This window comes from Microcaecilia unicolor, chromosome 2, assembly GCF_901765095.1.
Source record: "Microcaecilia unicolor chromosome 2, aMicUni1.1, whole genome shotgun sequence".
In the NCBI taxonomy this organism is placed as follows: domain Eukaryota; kingdom Metazoa; phylum Chordata; class Amphibia; order Gymnophiona; family Siphonopidae; genus Microcaecilia; species Microcaecilia unicolor.
Genome location: NC_044032.1, coordinates 406,740,307 through 406,758,510, shown reverse-complemented (window position 1 = coordinate 406,758,510; position 18,204 = coordinate 406,740,307). Strand labels below are relative to the sequence as shown.

At 42.8% G+C, this 18,204-nt stretch overlaps 1 protein-coding gene across 5 annotated transcripts in view; it reads right to left on the bottom strand.

Moving 5' to 3' along the window:
- The window catches only part of LOC115461098 (probable E3 ubiquitin-protein ligase HERC6), a 165,510-nt gene extending 149,204 nt beyond the window's left edge, over nt 1–16,306 (bottom strand). For 3 of the 5 annotated variants that reach the window (XM_030190673.1, XM_030190674.1, XM_030190675.1), the window contains exons 1-3: nt 15,910–16,306; nt 11,184–11,343; nt 572–648 (exon numbers count right to left, since the gene is read on the bottom strand). In XM_030190673.1, coding sequence (XP_030046533.1) covers nt 572–648; nt 11,184–11,343; nt 15,910–16,129 — 457 coding nt within the window. In that variant the 5' untranslated portion in view covers nt 16,130–16,306. The remainder of the gene's footprint in view (nt 1–571; nt 649–11,183; nt 11,344–15,909) is intronic. The other 2 variants (XM_030190676.1, XM_030190677.1) reach the window with 1 other exon arrangement.
- Between the last annotated feature and the right edge of the window lie 1,898 nt (nt 16,307–18,204).

Below are 18,204 nucleotides of genomic sequence, written 5' to 3'. Positions count from 1 at the left end.
GTGACAGATTCTTTTTGAATATGGGATTATAAATTGGTCAATGAAAGCCCTTCTACAAAGTGTGAGAATCAAACAGGCTGCCACCTTGCACTATATTTCGTAAGGAAAATCAAAAGTTTTCCATTTGTTTTTGGGACTGCTACCATTTACCTCTTAAAATTCAGTCAGGAGGCAATTTAAAAAAAAAAAAGGTATCGGGGTAGGGTGGCAGGGAGTTCCACCCGTCTCCAGCTGCAAAGGGTAAAAGGAAACCAAATTCAAAAAAGTTCTGATCACCAATTCACCACTAGGTCCAGCAGCCGTTGTGTTCCTTCAATACTGTTTGCCAGACAGCAGTCAATCAGCCATTATTCTAAGACTCCTTTTCAGCACTGCTTACCTGACAGGACTCTTTGTAACCCCTGAATGAATACACTCTAGATGTTCTGGTAAAAAGGTAGTTAATGCATTATTTTAGAGGAATTTAAGGCCTCAAGTGAGGAGGAGGTTCAGTATCATAGGTAAATACCTTGTCCATCAGGAATTACTGCTTAAATAAAAATAATAAAAAGTTGGAAAAATAATGACTTACCTTTTAGAAGGGCAATGGAATGGTAATGACCACATGTCACTTGTATTACTTTCACATTGAAAATGCCATCTATTCTCCTGCAAGTAAGAACATATGAAAAAAAAAATACATCACTGTTGTAAAATGAAAAATATTACAATTGGAAGTGATATCATCATACAAGATGGCAGCATAGGAGAGCAGCTGTATCAGGGCACTGTTTAAGTGGATATCCCTATTCTCTTCACTCTCCATGTGCACAAGCCTCAAACACTTATGACTTTATATTTAAATTTTTATTAAAGTATAAAAAGAAAACAATATTCAGTTAATGGATTAGTTTCCATTTGTGACGAGCAACTGATAACCCACCACCACCACCCTCTACCCTCCCAACCCCAACAATGTCAACCCATAAAAAGCTGGAAAAATTTAAATGGCAGTATCATGGGAGAGAGAGGAGAAAGATGGTGCCAGAGCCCTCAAACTCCGAAGAGGACCACGTGGTGAACTGTGGTATGGAAAGTAAAGTCACTAAACTAGACATTTTAAAGTAGTTCCAAGAACTTAAAGACAAAATGACTGCTGTTTGGGCAGTTGTTCAGAAGGCATTGGGCAAGATTCGTTCAGAGGTTTCGGATCGCGTAAATTGTATTGATCAAATGGAAGAACACGTGGACACACTCACAAAAATTTTATTGCAATCCAGTTAAAAAAAAAAAAGGAAATGCAGATATACAAGAGCTCCAAGATCAGATAGAAGACCTGGAAAATAGATCTTGTTGCTGTAATTTAAGCTTTAAATACATTCCCAAGTTGAACCCATAAGAGGGCTGGTCAGCTGTGGTTTGTGATTTTTGTACTGCCTTATTACAGGGTGACCCTGGAACAGAGCCTCAGGATCTGCGAATTGTTTGAACACATTGTGGATTTGGTCCACAGAAAGGGGATTCTTCCCCCAATATCATAGCCTGCTTCACTCTCTATTCAGTGAGAACTGGTCCTCAGTAAGGCTCAACAGCAAAAGAAAGTAACTTGGAAAAATACAAAAAGTAGCTGTATACCAGGACTCGGCATGGTCCACATCCAAATGCAAAAGTAACATCTTTTCAAGTTGCTATCTTTTTGCAGAAGTGGACATCCTCTTCACGTTGTTGATTACAACAGTGGGAAAATCTAATAAGATGAAAACTGCAGTAGTCTTGGAAAGCACCCGAAGACCTGGGCAGTAACAATTTGCCAACACAGGAGCATTGACCCTCAACTACATCAGACTCTGCATTCAATGAGTAGTGGGGGAACAAAGCAGGCAGCAGAAGACACTAGTAGGTTCAGACATTCTTCTATGCCGACGCGTTATTGAAGGAGTGAGATATTTGAAAACAATTTGTCACACTTTATACTTGAATGTGTTAAGGGAACTGTTCCTAGAAACATTTCACACAGTACTATGAAAACCATGTATAATTTGGAGGTTATATATTAATTGGGGGGGGGGGGGAAGGCGGGGGATGAGTTGAGTCATTCTGACACTGGGTGGCTGATCTGGCTTGGGCGTGATCAGCAAATGCATAGGCAGGGGGAGGGGGAATTGTATGGAAAGTTTGGGGTAGGAGGGGACAAAACAAAATCAGATAAGGGAAGAAATGGTAATTGGGTCTTGGAATGTGTATGGGTTAAGTAACCCCTGCAAAAAAAAGCAGTATTGTGTTCAATGAGCTCAGAAGATCTAGATGGGATATAGCTTTCATACAAGAGACACACTTAAAGAAACAATGTTCTCATCTATTGGAGCATAGAAATTATGCATTAGTCTTTGTTCACAATAATTATGGGAAAGCCATAAACCAGAAGAGTAGCTAGTTTCTTTAGAAGGAGTTGCACCTCTGCAAAGCAAAAAATATATATCGGGACACTGAAGTGGGGTGTTTGGCTATACAAGCGACATAATGTTTACACACCTAGAACAGGACAAGCAGTTCAAGGATTTAAAGCACCATTTGATGTCTTATGAAGGGGGAGATTTTAACTTTTCCCCAATGTGCAGTTGATCATTCAAAAAAGAGGGATGGGATTAAAGTAAGTTACACAGAAAAGCACTGCTAAGGAAGCAGCAACATCACCAGCTGAAATGGCTGCTTGACTAGATAGCTCTGAGCAGCCCCCTTTCAAAGCAGAATATATCTGCACCATCTGGCAATCCTTCTGGTGTAATGAGCCTACCTTGAACTGCCGAAGCTAAAGAGCTGATTATTAAGAATCAGCAAGTGGACTTATCAGGTTTTGCGTATTCGGGAGGCTTGGGGCCGAACCATATGGAAGAGGTGAGCGAGGCACCAGACCTCTCACAACAGCCTATATTACCATCACCAGGGCTATTTGTGGCTGGAGAATCCTCAGACGCACAGCTTGAGTTCCCTGGTCGAGATTCAGGAATGGTTGTGGGAGATCCGACATTAAGGCTGTTAGGACACAGATAGCCACACTGGGAGCCAACCTCCATACTGAAATTAATGAGCCTGGACGAGTAGAAGACTGAGCAAAGACTGGATGAACAGACGAGGCAATGGGAGTCATAAGCAAATCCAGGATGCCCGAGCCACCATCCACATGCTCTCTGATAAAACAGAAGAGCTAGAAAACAGGAGTTAGCGTAGGAACCTCCGTTTCCATGGAGTGCTATAAATGCCAAATTATGCAGACTGTGAAACTGTGGTCCAAAAAATTGCCAGCACCCTGCTTAATATAGATGGTACAATTCAGCTTGATAGGGAACTCTGGCCTCACTGAAAAAAAAAGAAAAGAACCACCACAAAGGTGGAGGTACACTGAATTCCTACGCAAAGAAATGCACAAAGCAGGGAGTAGGAAAAGTAGGCTCTTCCAAGAAACCAGAGAAGACTTATTTCGAAAATCAAATCTTTATTCCAAGGAAAACACTGACACACTTCACTGACTCGACACAGCTGTGTTTCGGCGCCAAAGCATGCCTTCATCAGGAGTCTATGAAATTAAATGTGTGTTTTTAAGAAATAATATTTTTTTAAATTTTACATATAATTTTACACACAAATGTTTCTTTTATATATGTGACTTTTTTTATATATGTGATATTTTTGTATATATGTGTTGTTATATTTTTTAATAGTACATTTCATTTTATAGACTCCTGATGAAGGTGCACTTTGGCGCCGAAACACAGCTGTGTCGAGTCAGAGTCAAGTGTGTCAGTGTTTTTCTTGGAATAATGATTTTATTTTCTACATATGTCTTCTCCGGTTTCTTGGAAGAGCCTACTTTTCCTACTCACTGAAAAACAAGCAGCTCAGGGAATTTACAGTGGGACTCCTACTCTACCCAGATCTATTTGGGGCAACTTTAGGGGCTCTTTTACTAAACCGTGTAGGTGCCTATGCGCGCCCAACATGCGTCAATGTTTTTATCACCCGGCTACCGCATGCCCCTTGCGGTAATTTCATTTTTGCACGTGACTGCTATGTGCGGCGGAAAATATTTTTATTTTCTGGCACGCGGGCAGTAATCAGCATTTTATGCCCGTAGACCATTACCGCCTGGTTATCGTGTGAGACCTTACCGCTAGGTCAATGGCTGGTGGTAAGGTCTCAGACCCAAAATGGACGCATGGCAATTTTTGGCAAAAATTTTAAAAAGGCATTTTTTACAGGTGCGCTGAAAAATAATTCTGCGCGCATCCAAAACATGCGTCTGCACTACCGCAGGACATTTTTCAGCGCACCTTGGTAGAAGGGCCCGTAAAAGCACTGAATGGAATTGAAACCATTCACAATACAGCTAAGGACCTTGAGTATCAAGTATAAATGGTGCCACCCTTTTGCCCTTGCATTTTCTAAAAAGTGGCAAACTTCACCAGGTCCATATATTTTCTGAGGCACGACAGACTTTCCCGGAGGCAGAACCGGCATCACCTTGGCCCCAGCCAAGGAAGTCTGCCCTGGGTCTTCAGAACCAACCCAAATGGAAGGGAATTACAGAGGACAGTGGGTGTTTAAAATGCCAGCAATCTTCTTCCTGAGGCATAAACCTAAGAAGAGGGCATCTCATAAAAGGTGGATTTTGTACCAGTTATGATTGTCCTTGACTCTGGAAACAATGTCCTAAAATGTTGGTTCTGTGTTCAGAAATGTATTGTACATCATAGGTTACATTAGGTATGACGATTGCACCAATGATAGTTGATATTGCTAAGTGGATGTTATTTTCCTGCTTAGGTACATACTGTAAAAAGTTTAAAGGGGTGGGAAGTAAGCCCTAGGTTATGCACTTCCTACAGATGATCAATCAAGGTCTTGACAGTATTTTGAATTGTTAGGGGGGGAGGAGGGGAGGGATTAGGGGTATTAATATGCAGTGGTGGCTAATTAATGAAGTTTCTGGTGTTAACGACTCCTTGGGTTGAGAATTTATACTAGCAGGTGTTTTGTTCAGCAATAAAGTAAGTTCTATATGAATGATCCTTTTCGTATTGTTATGGATAATGAAGTTTCTTACTCTCAATGCCAAGGGCCTTAATTTGCCAGTTAAATGCCAACTTTTATTTAAGGAAATTGGTGAGGTCAAGGGTAACCGTGGCCTTTGTTCAGTAGATACTTGCTCCCTGCTCATGAAAAACAATTTTGCATCCATAAGGAATACCCTAATATATATTTTATATTGAATAGCTTAATTGGAAAGCCTAGAGAGGTATTAATTGCCCTATCTATTGAATATCCCTGGCAGGTTCAGAAAGTGGTATGAGATAAAAAGGAATGATACCTGCTCTTACTGTATCTTTGGGTTAACATCTACTCTCCAATGAGGAAAAAGGTGCATTTTTAAGGGGATTGAGCCAAGTCATTCCATGTCATGCAGAAGGTAAATTAATATTGGGGGTAGATTTTAATTTTACTTTAGACAATACAGCAACCAGAGTCCATTATGCCCAATGGGATAGAGGTAAAATGAAAAGCTTTTAGTGACAGTGGGACTTGGTGGACTTACGGAGACACTTCAGACAATGAAAGGATTTCACTCATTCACAAGTTCATAAAACACTTAGAGACTTTCGGTTTGGGGATTCATCTATCCTACATCAGGTCAGATCTCTTCAGATTCCAACTTACATCTGGCCACATCATGCACCCTTGCCACTGCATCTATGTTTAGCATTAGACAAAGAAGGGATCCACTATTGGCGCTTTAATGATGACATCCTTTTGGACCCTGCTAGTTTGGCCAGCAAGTGGTGCACGTTCATGTTTAAAGCCGTTACATAGAAATGGCTGCTTTTCTTTAGTCTAACAGTATACTTTTGAAAACTTGTTCTGAGCTCTGATTGGCCCAGGAGCTCAATTCAATCAATCAAAGATGTACTGGCTTTTTTCTCTAATCTTAGCCAGGAAGCAGAGAAAGATCTCTTTGCTGAGGATTTTTGGATTTTGCTCACACCTTTTTCAGTTGTAGCTCAAGGTGAGTTATATTCAAGCATACTGGATATTGCCCTGTCCCTGGAGGGCTCACAATCTAAGTTTTGTACCTGAGGCAATGGAGGGTTAAGTGACTTGCCCAAGATCACAAGGAGCAGCAGTGGGATTTGAACTGGGTATCTCTGGATGTCAAGACTGGTGTTCTAACCACTAGGCCACTCCCCCACTCCTGTGATAACCTGTGAGCAGCTATATGTCCTGAACTCCCCGGGTACTATTTAGAAAGGAGTACTTAAAACAATTGTTTCAATTACACCTTTTCTGTTCATTGTTCTAATTTTTCTCGACAAACATTTTTAGTTTATTGCCTCAGCTTGTCTGAACTGACTAAGAATCCTGGTGGTTTGTGTGTTGGGTCTGCGAGTGCTTTCTAAGAACTGTTGAACCACTGGGAGTGTGGCCCAAGTAACCTATGAATCACTGGGGATAATTTGAGAGCAGGAGACTCACCAAGAGGCGGTTGGGACCCAGTCGGTGGGAGGAGCGTACTAGTGTAAAGCATAAGCAGCAGGTGCAGGTGGGCCAGAGATGCTGGGGACAGACCCTCCAAGTGGCCACAGGCATTTTGTGACAAAGGTTACATATACATATATATACATACAGAACAAGCGTCTCCTCCCTCCCCCCCCCCCCCCACCGAGTCCAAGTTCAAACCCTTGTCAACCTAAAAAAAAAAAAAAAAAAAAAACTGGGAGGAATGGCTGTTCCACATTTTACTTTATATTACAAAGTGGCACAGCTCTGTATACTAGCGGGATGGATCAGTAATTCAACTGAAGTGTGGTAGAGATTGGAGCAAAAATGGATGACCCCCCACACCATTATGGGCCATTCCATGGCTACCTAATTTAATTCTCTCTGAACATGCTAAAAAGGCCCCTGTGGGAAGTAGGTGCCTCAGACCTGGCAAGGACAATGACAAAAAAGTTTTCAGAGAAAGTATTTTCTACCAACATTGGATAGGATGTATTATCAATGGGAGTTAGGGGAGCTCCATACCTTGTGTCAAGCTATAGGAGGTGGGAGAAATCTTGCCCTTCTTGGAGTCAATGGAGGAATATGGCCTTCCTCCCCACTATATTTTTCATTATAGGCAGATATGACAATCACACAGCCTGAGGGAAATAGGTTGTAAGAAGACATTACTTGAGCAGGCCATGCAGGGAGATGGTGGTAGGGGCTCCATGTCTCGTATTTGTAAGGCATTGCTGGCATTCACCAATAGATTACTATATTCAGAGATGGGAGAAGGATTTATATTCAACATATGCCCAGAAATGATGAGAAACAAGCTTCTTAAACATTTTTTTTATAGCGGACGGCAAGATAGCTGCCGGAAAGAAGCATTGAAAGGTAGCTCCGGGGCAGTTTCTTACTGCTGTATTTCCTGGGGTTAATATGCCCAAACATTGGGGGAAGCAATATACTTACCCCTCTGAGACTGCTTCCCCTCTTTGCAGCCCGATAGACCACTTCTTGCTTCCAGGTGCAGAACTAGGAGAACAGGCTTCGCTGCAGGGAGGGGTGCTGGAAGGCGAGCTATCCTGCCTGCCTGATGTCACAGAGTCCTGAGCTGCATTTGCTGCCGTCCATGCCAGTGCAAGAGCGATGTCTTCAATGAACTCCTGACCCCTTACCAGGGAGGAATTGAGAAGTTCATAGAGGGGACAGACAGCGCTGGATCTGCGTTTTGGGAGCCCCTGTAGTGAGCGAGACCCAAAGAGACAGCGCTTCAGCTGAATGGCAAGATGGAGCTGTGAGTCCAGGAAAGAGGTCACCTCTGCAGATTCTAGAGCTGACAAAATCTTCGCTGCCAGCCAAGCCTTTTGTTATAACTTCAATTGTAAAGTGCTGCGTACGACTGGTAGCACTATATAAGTGATTTATAGTAGCAGTAGTAACTATGGATTCAATATGGGATGTCTTGGTGAGATTGCAAACTTCTGTTTCAACCAAGTTCACAGTTTTGTCTTCTCTAATAGACTCATTCAGCTATAATTGCAGATTACAGAGCAAACTTGACTAAACTAGAGACAAAAGCAGATGGACTGGATAAAGTGTTAAGATATATCCGACGGGCAAATTAGCCTTTTTTAAAAAAAGATACTATGATACATAATAAAATTGAAAATATTGAGAATGCTTTCGGATATTAAACTTATTTAAAATAGAAACAATGATCCCTCTAAAACCACAAAACAAGAAAGCACCGGTAGCAGTCACTAATATATGTTCAGTCTTTAGATGGTAAAGTGCCTGTACCCCTACAGTGGCAGTATTCCTGCTTCCTCAACTTTGCTAGCTATCCCACACTTTGTGAAAAGTTACTGTCTGTTCCGTAGCACAGTGAACCGACATCAAGTAAACTTAAGTCTACGCCTGGAATAAACTTCCTGAGCCCCTACGTCTTGCCCCATCCTTGGCCACTTTTAAATCTAGACTGAAAGCCCACCTCTTTAACATTGCTTTTGACTCGTAACCACTCGCCTCCACCTACCCTCCTTCCTGTACACATTAATTGATTCGATTACTTTATTTTTTGTCTATTAGATTGTAAGCTCTTTGAGCAGGGACTGTCTTTCTTCTTTGTTTGTGCAGTGCTGCGTACGCCTTGTAGCGCTATAGAAATGCTAAATAGTAGTAGTAAGTCTGCGAAGTACCACTGTTAGAGGAGGTATAGATGGTTGTTTCCAGGCAGTCGCTAGAGCTACTTTAGCCACTGTAAACAGATTGGCTGCTATTTTATGTAGGGCAGGTTTCACTCCAAAAGGGCTTGAAGTGCAAGAGACAGTGTTCTGCTTTTAGACGGATCTCTCAACTTCTTGTATCGTCTGCAGGCCCATCAAATGTATGGTACATGTCACCGACAATACAACAGTTCCTCCAACAATATCTAGTTCCATGGTTAAACATTCTCAGTGGCCTTAATTACAGGATTTTGTGCCTGTTTTACTAGCTGTAGAATTCTTTTTTTTATTATTTATAAACATTTTACAAAATCCAAGAATCTTGACACAGAAAGGGCATATATAATTACATCAACTCATTTTAGAATATCATCGGCTAAATATTTAAGTCCAAATTACAGCACATTCTAAAAGAGGCAAGACACAATTAAAAGAAAATAAACAAGAAAAAGAAAGGAAGACCTGTCAAGCAAAACTAAATAACGCTACAGTATAGGTGTCACTGGCCTATATGGTAGTGAAGTAGAAACAGCACTTTTTGCATCCAGAGAAGTAGCCAAATGGCTAGGTAAAAAGAAATATATTTCACAGAGTTTAACTTAACTATACATGTACAGGGAAGAGTCAATAAATTGCTCTTAATTGTTGAACTCTAGGTCTCAACTTCAAGAATTTCTCTTGTTTCTTCTGCATCGCCTGTGCCATATCAGGAAAAACTCACTTTACAGTTCAAAAATAGGGTGTCTTTGTGCTGAAAAAAATTTCAAGAGCCAATCACAATCTGGGTCTAACACAAAGGTTACTATCAAAGTAGCCGGTTTAACCCTTGTGCTTTATCTTCTGAGTCGCTGATCATATGAAACATTGGAGTCCACAGCCAATAGTTGCTGCAAGTCCTTTTTTTGAGAAGGGCACATAATATATTCTTCTGGCAGGATTGTTCTAGAATGTTTAAGATCTCAAGACATAGTGCTTAAGTCAACAAGGGAGTTACTAATAGTACTTCAGGAAAATTTATCAATCACAGCATCTTCCATCTTAAAGCATTCTCAATGTGTCAACATTTACCATTTCTGTTGTATACTAGCCTTTGAGCCCGTAAAAACGGGCTATTATAGGAGGGGGGGGGGGTCGAAAGCCCCCCCCCGCACCGCTGAGTTCGCCACTGCCCCCCCCCCCCCCCCGGAGCCGTCGCCGTCGCAACCCACCTTCCACCCGGCCGGGCCCCTCCGCTATTGAAACAGCGAAGGTCCGGGAACGCAGCACTGAGCTCTGCTGAGCAGCCGACGTCAGCCTTCCTTCTTCTCTGCCTGTCCCGCCCTCGTGTGACGTAACGTCGTCGAGGGCGGGACACAGGCAGAGAAGAAGAAGGAAGGCCGAAGGCAGCTCAGCAGAGCTCAGTGCTGCGTTCCCGGACCCTCGCTGTTTCAGTAGTGGAGCGAGGGCCCGACCGGGTGGAGGGTGGGTGGCGGCAGCAACTCCGGGTGGGGGGAGCATTAGCGACAGCAGTGTCCCTCCCTCGCAAATGCGCAGTACAGACCCTCTCTGTTCCGCCCCCATCATCACGTATTGACGCGGGAGCAGGGCAGAGAAGGTCTCTACTGCGCATTTGCGAGTGAGTACGACACTCGCCTTTTATATATATTGATATTTCTTCTTAAAGTGTTTGTAAGTTAATGGGTTTTTTGCTTTATATTAGTCTTTGTCTCTCTGCTGAGTGTTGTGAAATTCATTTGCATGTTTAATTGCCTTTTTGATGTGCTGACATTGTGAAATGTGAAATGTTGAGGTTCCAAGGCTCCATTGCAAGCAGCAAACACAGCTGATAGAAAGTCTATTTTACAGATTGTATGGTCTTACATAATGTCTTTGAAGGAGTAGAGATACTGCAAGTCTATGTTAGACTCAGTTCGCAAAACTGGATTTCAGGTGTTTATCGTTTGTATTGACAGTTTGCTGATACTCTATGGACTTCCTGATTATTAAACCTGAATACAACATGAGATTCCTGTGTGCTTTTAAAATAAGCAAAGATCATTTGGAGTTTTGGGGCAAAATTCAATATCTCAGGGGCTGTAACAACCATCAGCTAAGTTTGCTTGGGATTAAGTAGGATATAAAATGTCAAATAAAATCCTTTATCCTTCACCTTTTTGTTTAGATGCCCCCCCCTGCTGGGACTACTTTGGAACAAGTTACACCATTGTTCTCTCTGTTACAAAGCCAAAACGAACAGCACCCATAAAGCTCATGGAAATTTAAAAGAGGTGAAATCCTTGAAAATGTAAACAAAATCTGTAAGTCCATATCTGACTATGTTATAATGTCCCTCCTGGTTGCTCTAAGGCTTCTCTATGACCCATGGATACCCATGCGCTATAATACTCTGCTCATTACATGATTTTGTACTCTGAAAACCACAACGTTTGACTGAGCACTTACTTTGGGATTAAGCTCTGTTCTTTAAACTGTCCAATACCCAGCTGACCTTCAGAGCCGGCTCCCCAGGCGAAGATGTGTCCTCGGCTGCACACAGCTAGTGAGTGCTCTTTCCCACAGCTCACATGAACAATGCTCTGTGCTTCTAAAGCTTGAATTTGTCCTTTCAGAGAGAAAAAAAAAATCTATGTTGATATTAATCATAATAGCATAACTACTTGATAGCCCTACTGCCATTTTAGAGACTATATGGTGACTGCACACAGTGGAAGGTTTATATAGATGAAAATAAAACAAACTTAACACTGCTATTTTTAAAAACTAGAGCTACAGTTCTACCTGCATTAAATCACATTTTAGGAACATTCATTTGTTTTGTTGGGTTTTGTTTCCGCTAAACTGAACAAATCAAAGCAACAAAAAAATAAAATAAATAAAATGTTGCCCCCTGTGAGCACACCCATTATCACATTTGTAAAATCTTCCTAACAGCCAGATGAGGATCAGGGAAAACCGTGTGCCAGAACCCCCCTACCAAGCATGCAGGGATGTGTTTATTTATTAGGATTTATATACCACCTTTTTGAAAAAAAAATTTTCAGTCAGTCAAGGTGGTATACAGGAATAAAACGTTGAACATAGGCAACACACAATTACAGCAGTAAAAATATTCAAACAAATTACAGCATAGTATACTACTTAAAATCAACACAATACGGTTACCAAACCTAATCCTGGAGGCCCCCCTGCCAGTCAGGCTTTCAGGATACTCATAATGAATATTCATGAGAGAGATTTGCATGCACTGTCCCCACTGCATGCAAGCTTCTCATGAATATTCATTGTGGATATCCTGAAACTCTGACTGGCTGGGGTGCCTCCAGGACCAGGTTTGGAAACCACTGCTATATGCAGTAAAAACATTTGAATAGACAGCATAAGGTGAAACGGATAACATATCTACTATAATAAAACTCACCCTCAATGTTCTGAGGACACCGACGTCAGTGAAGCCAAGCCCTGACTTCCTTCAAAAAGGTTCATGGTGGTGAAGCCACCAAAATCGCTCCGTGCCCCGCCCTCGAGGGCGAAGCAATGGCAGAACAATGAACGGGTTGGCAGGGAGGGAGGCGGAGGGGGTGGGACATCGCTCCGGGCCCCGCCCTCTCATCAAACGTCATGACGTTGGGGGCAGAGCAATGGCAGAACAACAAAGGGGTTGGCCAGGGAGGGGGGGGTGTTAGCGACGAAAACCTTGCTAGCGCCCGTTTCATTTGCTCTGAAACGGGCCTCTTTTACTAGTATGTAATAAGTTTTAGAAAAAAAAGAGGACTACTTTAAAGGAAATTGTGTGTGGTAGTCCACCAGATCCAAGCATACTGAGATTGATGTCTGCTTCCTGCTGGCCCAGCCACTGCCACTCTCTGACTGCCTCTGGTAGCAACTCGCTGATTCCTGGTACAGCTCTGTTGTAGTAATGCCTGGGGGGTATTAGTTGTAAGGAACAAGCAGAGATAGCACTGCAAAGCCTGCTGCTGCTCAACCCTATGAAGGTGGAGGCAGTGTGAATTCTATAATGATAATTACACATGTAAATTGCCATTGCAGTTACTAGGTTTAGTCTGTAGTTACACTCATATAGTTAGGCTCAAGCACTTGCGGTATCTCAATGGCTGGTGTAAATACTCATGCTTAGTATACAAGTACATAAGTATTGTCACACTGGGCCGGACCAAAGGTCCATCAAGCACAGTATCCTGTTTCCAACAGTGGCCAATCCAAGTCACAAATACCTGGCAAGATCCCAAAAAAGCTCAATACATTTTATGCTGCTTATTCCAGACATAAGAAGTGGATTTTCTCCAACTCCATTTTAATAATTGTCTATGGACTTTTCCTTTAGGAAGCCGTCCTTTAGGAAACCCCGCTAAGCTAACCGCCACATTCTCTGGCAATGAATTCCAGAGTTTAATTACACGCTGAGTAAAGAAAATGTTTCTCCGATTTGTTTTAAATTTACTACTTTGTAGCTTCATTGCATGCCCCCTAATCCTAGTATTTTTTGGAAAGAGTAAGCAAACGATTCATGTCTACCCGTTCCACTCCACTCATTATTTTATAGACCTCTATCATATCTCCCCTCAGACGTCTTTTCTCCAAGCTGAAGAGCCCTAGACGCTTCAGCCTTTCCTCATAGGGAAGTCATCTCATCCCCTTTATCATTTTCGTTGCCCTTCTCTGTACCTTTTCTAATTCCACTATATCTTTTTTTTTAGATGTGGCAACCAGAATTGAATAAATTAATTAGTAAATGGTTATGTAGGTTATAAATGTTAAATTACATTAAAAGGTGTAGATGAGACCTCAGAAAGAACACTGATAGGGGGATGTATTTCTTGTGTTGAAGAATTTTCAGAGAAAGGTCTGAAGTAAACGCAGCCGGCAAGAGGCAGACTAATGTGGCAATTTATTTCTGACCTGCAGTATTCTATAACCCGTGTGCCTAAGTGCTTGACACACCCAGGTCAACCCCACTTGGAGTTGAACACTATGGATTTTGGGTGCTTCTAATTTGTAGAACCCTGGCTGAAGGCATGCATAACTGCAAATTAGTACCAGTTAGCACTGTTAACACCAATTAATTATTAAATTAAGTTATGCACATAACTGACACTCTCCTTCCTCCCCCACTCTGCCCAGTCTGTCTCTCACTCTGCCTCTACCAACCATTATCCACAATTTTCTTCTCTCTCCTCCCATACTTACTCTATGTTCTCTCTCAACCAGTTTGGCGGGACTGGAGCAGTGTTGCCAACCTCACTCCCCCCCCCTCCCATCATGAGTTTTTGTTTAGAACTCACAGGTTTTTGGGCTTGTTGCCACTGGCAACACATATGAACAGAATGACTCATGCTGTCAACGCCTGAACCACAACTTTAGCGTCTCACGATTGGCTGAGCTGTGGTCTCCTGGGGCGAGACACCAGGTGCTAACAGTGCGGTGCTGGCGGGTAGAAGGGGGGTCAGGCTAGGCACTGGTTCCAGGTCCTCTAATGCCCAGTGGCTCTTCTCTGTTTTGAGTCAAAGCACAGACAGGGAAAACCTCTATGCCAGAAATACCAAACAGGAAAAAGTTGAGGCTGATCAAAGGACGAATCCAACACTGGAGATGTAATGGAAAACTACTTTATTGATGCAGATATTGAGGGACCCGACACGGTCCGTGTTTCAGCGTATCACACCCCCTACATCAGGGGTCAAATTAATTCTAAAGAAAAAAAATAAAAATATATAAAAGCCAATAGAACATCTAAAATATATAAATTGCATGTAAAACAAATTAAACTGAAGACATGTAACAGTACTTTAAAAACATAACAAATCATATATGATTAGTACAGATGTTGTACAAATAATAAATATATAAGATATGTAAAAAAATGTTGGGCATTGTGTAAAACTAGTGCTGCTGAGGCATGCAATTTATATACTGGCTTCTCCAGTTGGATTCGTCCTTTGATCAGCCTCTACTTTTTCCTGTTTGTTCTTCTCTGTTTTGTTCTACTGTATGTATGTGCTTCCTATTCCAATCGCTCCCCTTTTATCCTCTACAATGACAGTGACAGTGTCTGGGCCCAGGAGGACAAAAACTGCACTTTAGGCATGAAAAAGAGACCATCATAAGGCTCTCCTCCATCCACGTTTCAAAATATTTTTAATAGCTTGGTAAGACATGAGCTCCCTTTGCTAAAAGGATGTTTGTTGGCTCTTCCCCGTTAAGGCATGTATATCTACTACTACTACTTCTTATCAGACATATGCAATGTCCTCTGACATAGCAGTCACCTGAAAAGCCACTTCACCTCCTCCATATGCCATTTTTTCCCAACAAGAGTGTATTCAAGATTTTAGATCAGGAAGACAAACAGCAAAGCAGCACCATATTAACCGTTTTAACAAAAGGCACGCGAAGCGTCTTTTTAAAAGCTGGATAAAATAACACTATTTCCCCATAGAGCAAAACTAAAAAGAGTGCAATAAATTTAACAAATACAGCTAAGGGGTGTTCTTCTTGAATTACTGTACTGTGAGTTGACAAATGAAAGCACACAGGATGTTATTTTTCATAAGGAATACAAATGTGCGTTTAACAGAATTATTCCGAGATCTTTGCTCCAACTGGCAACGTTTCAGCAGCCCCAGTAGTCATCAGCGCTTTTATCTCGACTTGGCAAAAGCAATAAAAAAAACAAAAAGATAAGATGTTTCATTCTCAATTCTACAGCTGAGCCAACTATTTAATCGAAACTGAAAGTATGCAGCGCTCTGAAAACAGGAAACGAAACTTAGCCTGAGCAAAGAGAGGCAAATAGCACTGCAGAAATCACACCTCACCATCACTCCCCCATCCCCCCCCCCCCAGGCTCCCAACATTTATTTATTTATTTATTTGCATTTGTATCCCACATTTTCCCACCTATTTGCGGGCTCATTGTGGCTTACAATACCTTGTAAATGATGGAAGTACAATTATTACAGTACAATTATGGGTTACATTGTGATGAGTTATATAAGACATCCACCAGGGGTGCCCCCATTCCATAGAGCCCCCCCCCCCCCATCTAACGAGGGGGGGGTTCCATCCTATCATCACACTCCCCCCACAAACCCTTTTCCTATTTACCGGATGCACTATCGCTACCATCGCTCCCCCATCCTCCAGGGCTCACCTGTCCGGGCTCCGCTGGCCTGGTTTCTCCTGCCCAGCTGTCCCCGCTGGTTGTGGCCGCAGGAGGTGACGGTGCCATCGTCCAGCAGGAAAAGGCAATGCCCACCGCTGCATCCTACCTCCAGCACCCGCTGCCCCTGCGGCAACCGGCGCAGCCCCACAGCTTCTTCCGGGGTCTCCTCCTCTTTCAGCCCCGGACAGCCCGATCCCCACCAGTACATCAGGAAAGAAGGACAACGCACCGACTACTGTACTAGCTACTGCTCCCAGACAACCTACTCAGTCTCGGACACTACTACTACTACACTCTATGCACCCTCCTTCCTTTCCCAAATCCTTCCCCCCTCCCAAGCTGGAAAAGAGACGAGCCCCCTCTATAGCGCTTATTCATTGGCGCAGCCTCTTAGCGCGCTCCAAATTGGTTGGTTTCCGTTTTGTTGTAGATAGTTCGGTGGCCGCTTTCACCTATTAAATCTTTCCTGTCTCTCTCTGATTGGCAATTATAACCCACCAGCCCTTCTCCATGCCTTGAGGCAGCCCTGTTAATTAATTAATTAATTAAGATTTATTAACCACCTTTATAAAGAGAGTCACTCAAGGAAGTGTACAACCGGTCCAGCTTGATATAGACAACTTACAGTGTAACAATACTATTATCAGATATCAGCATAATACATAAGTGGAATAGTGAGGTAAACTTGGAAATAGGCAAATTAAATAATAGTTGTAACAAAATATGATTCATTCAGTAGTGTATACATTAAAACAGCACAGTAGAGCATTGATACAATAGAAATCTGATACAGTGTCAGCACAATATAAACGAAACTCATTAATAGGCAGCACAGTAGAATTCAGTGCTTTGATTCCCTACTCTATTTCCTTTCTTCCCTGAGGTTCTTTTTCCTTCCCCATCCCCCATATTCCTATTCCTGCTATCTCTTCCCAGCACTGATCACTAGAATCCCTTGCTGCTGCTGCCCCCCCCCCCCCCAAAACACAAGGAACCACATCAATTTGCCAGAAACACATGAACTGTCAGAAGACAACTTTATTTTTGTAAAGTAAAATACATTCTAATTTATGCAATTTAATGCAATGTAAAATACATTTTAACTTATGTAATTTATGCTGGAAGCCTCTAGGTTTCCAGCATCTGCAACGGTTTGCATATGCTGCTGACATCTGTCTGGCTCTGGACCCTTCCATCTGCCATGTACCACCACATCTGATATATCTTCCTGTTTCCAGAGGGGTGGCATGCATCAGAAGGATGGCTTTGGGGTTGGCCAAAGGCAGCATGCACAAATCATTGCCTCTGCAGATGACCTCTAGAAGTAAAGACAAGTTTTAAGGTAGATCTAGAGCGGAAGGGAGAAATGCTGGACCTGGGGGCAGAAGAGAGGGAAAGAGAAAGATGCTGGACAATGGGAGGGAGGGAGGAAATAGAGAGGGAGGGAGAGAGGTAAGAGAGAGAAAGATGTTGGACCCAAGGGCAGGGGGTGGAAGGGAGAGATGCTGGACAATGGGAGGGAGGGAGGGAGGAAATAGAGAGGGAGAGATGTTGGTTTTGATGGCAAAGGGGAGAGAGGTAAGAGAGAGAGAGAGAGAGATGTTGGACCCAAGGGCAGAGGGTGGAAGGGAGAGATGCTGGACAATGGGAGGGAGGGAAGAAATAGAGAGGTAAGAGAGAGAGAGAGATGTTGGACCCAAGGGCAGGGGGTGGAAGGGAGAGATGCTGGACAATGGGAGGGAGGGAGGGAGGAAATAGAGAGGGAGAGATGTTGGTTTTGATGGCAAAGGGGAGAGAGGTAAGAGAGAGAGAGAGAGAGATGTTGGACTCAAGGGCAGGGGGTGGAAGGGAGAGATGCTGGACAATAGGAGGGAGGGAAGAAATAGAGAGGTAAGAGAGAGAGAGAGATGTTGGACCCAAGGGCAGGGGGTGGAAGGGAGAGATGCTGGACAATGGGATGGAGCGAAGAGGGAGGGAGAGATGCTGGACAATGAAGGGTGGAAGAAGGATAGCAGGGAAAAGAGAGGGAATGTGGAAGACCTATGTCCTAAGTCCCGGTCGACAGTGCCAATATCCCAGATCAGAATGGCAATAGATTGGCTGATCCATTATTGGAGGATAGTGAAGGCAGTGACCAAGAGGACAGAGTGATTGCTGTGCAGAGAGTTGGGTGTCCTGAGAGATCTGTGGAAGGGAGAGAAGATACTATGGCAGAAGCTGTAACTCTGTAAAGCTTTGTTATGATAGACCTTTATTGGAGGGGGGTGGGGCTTAGTTTGTGTT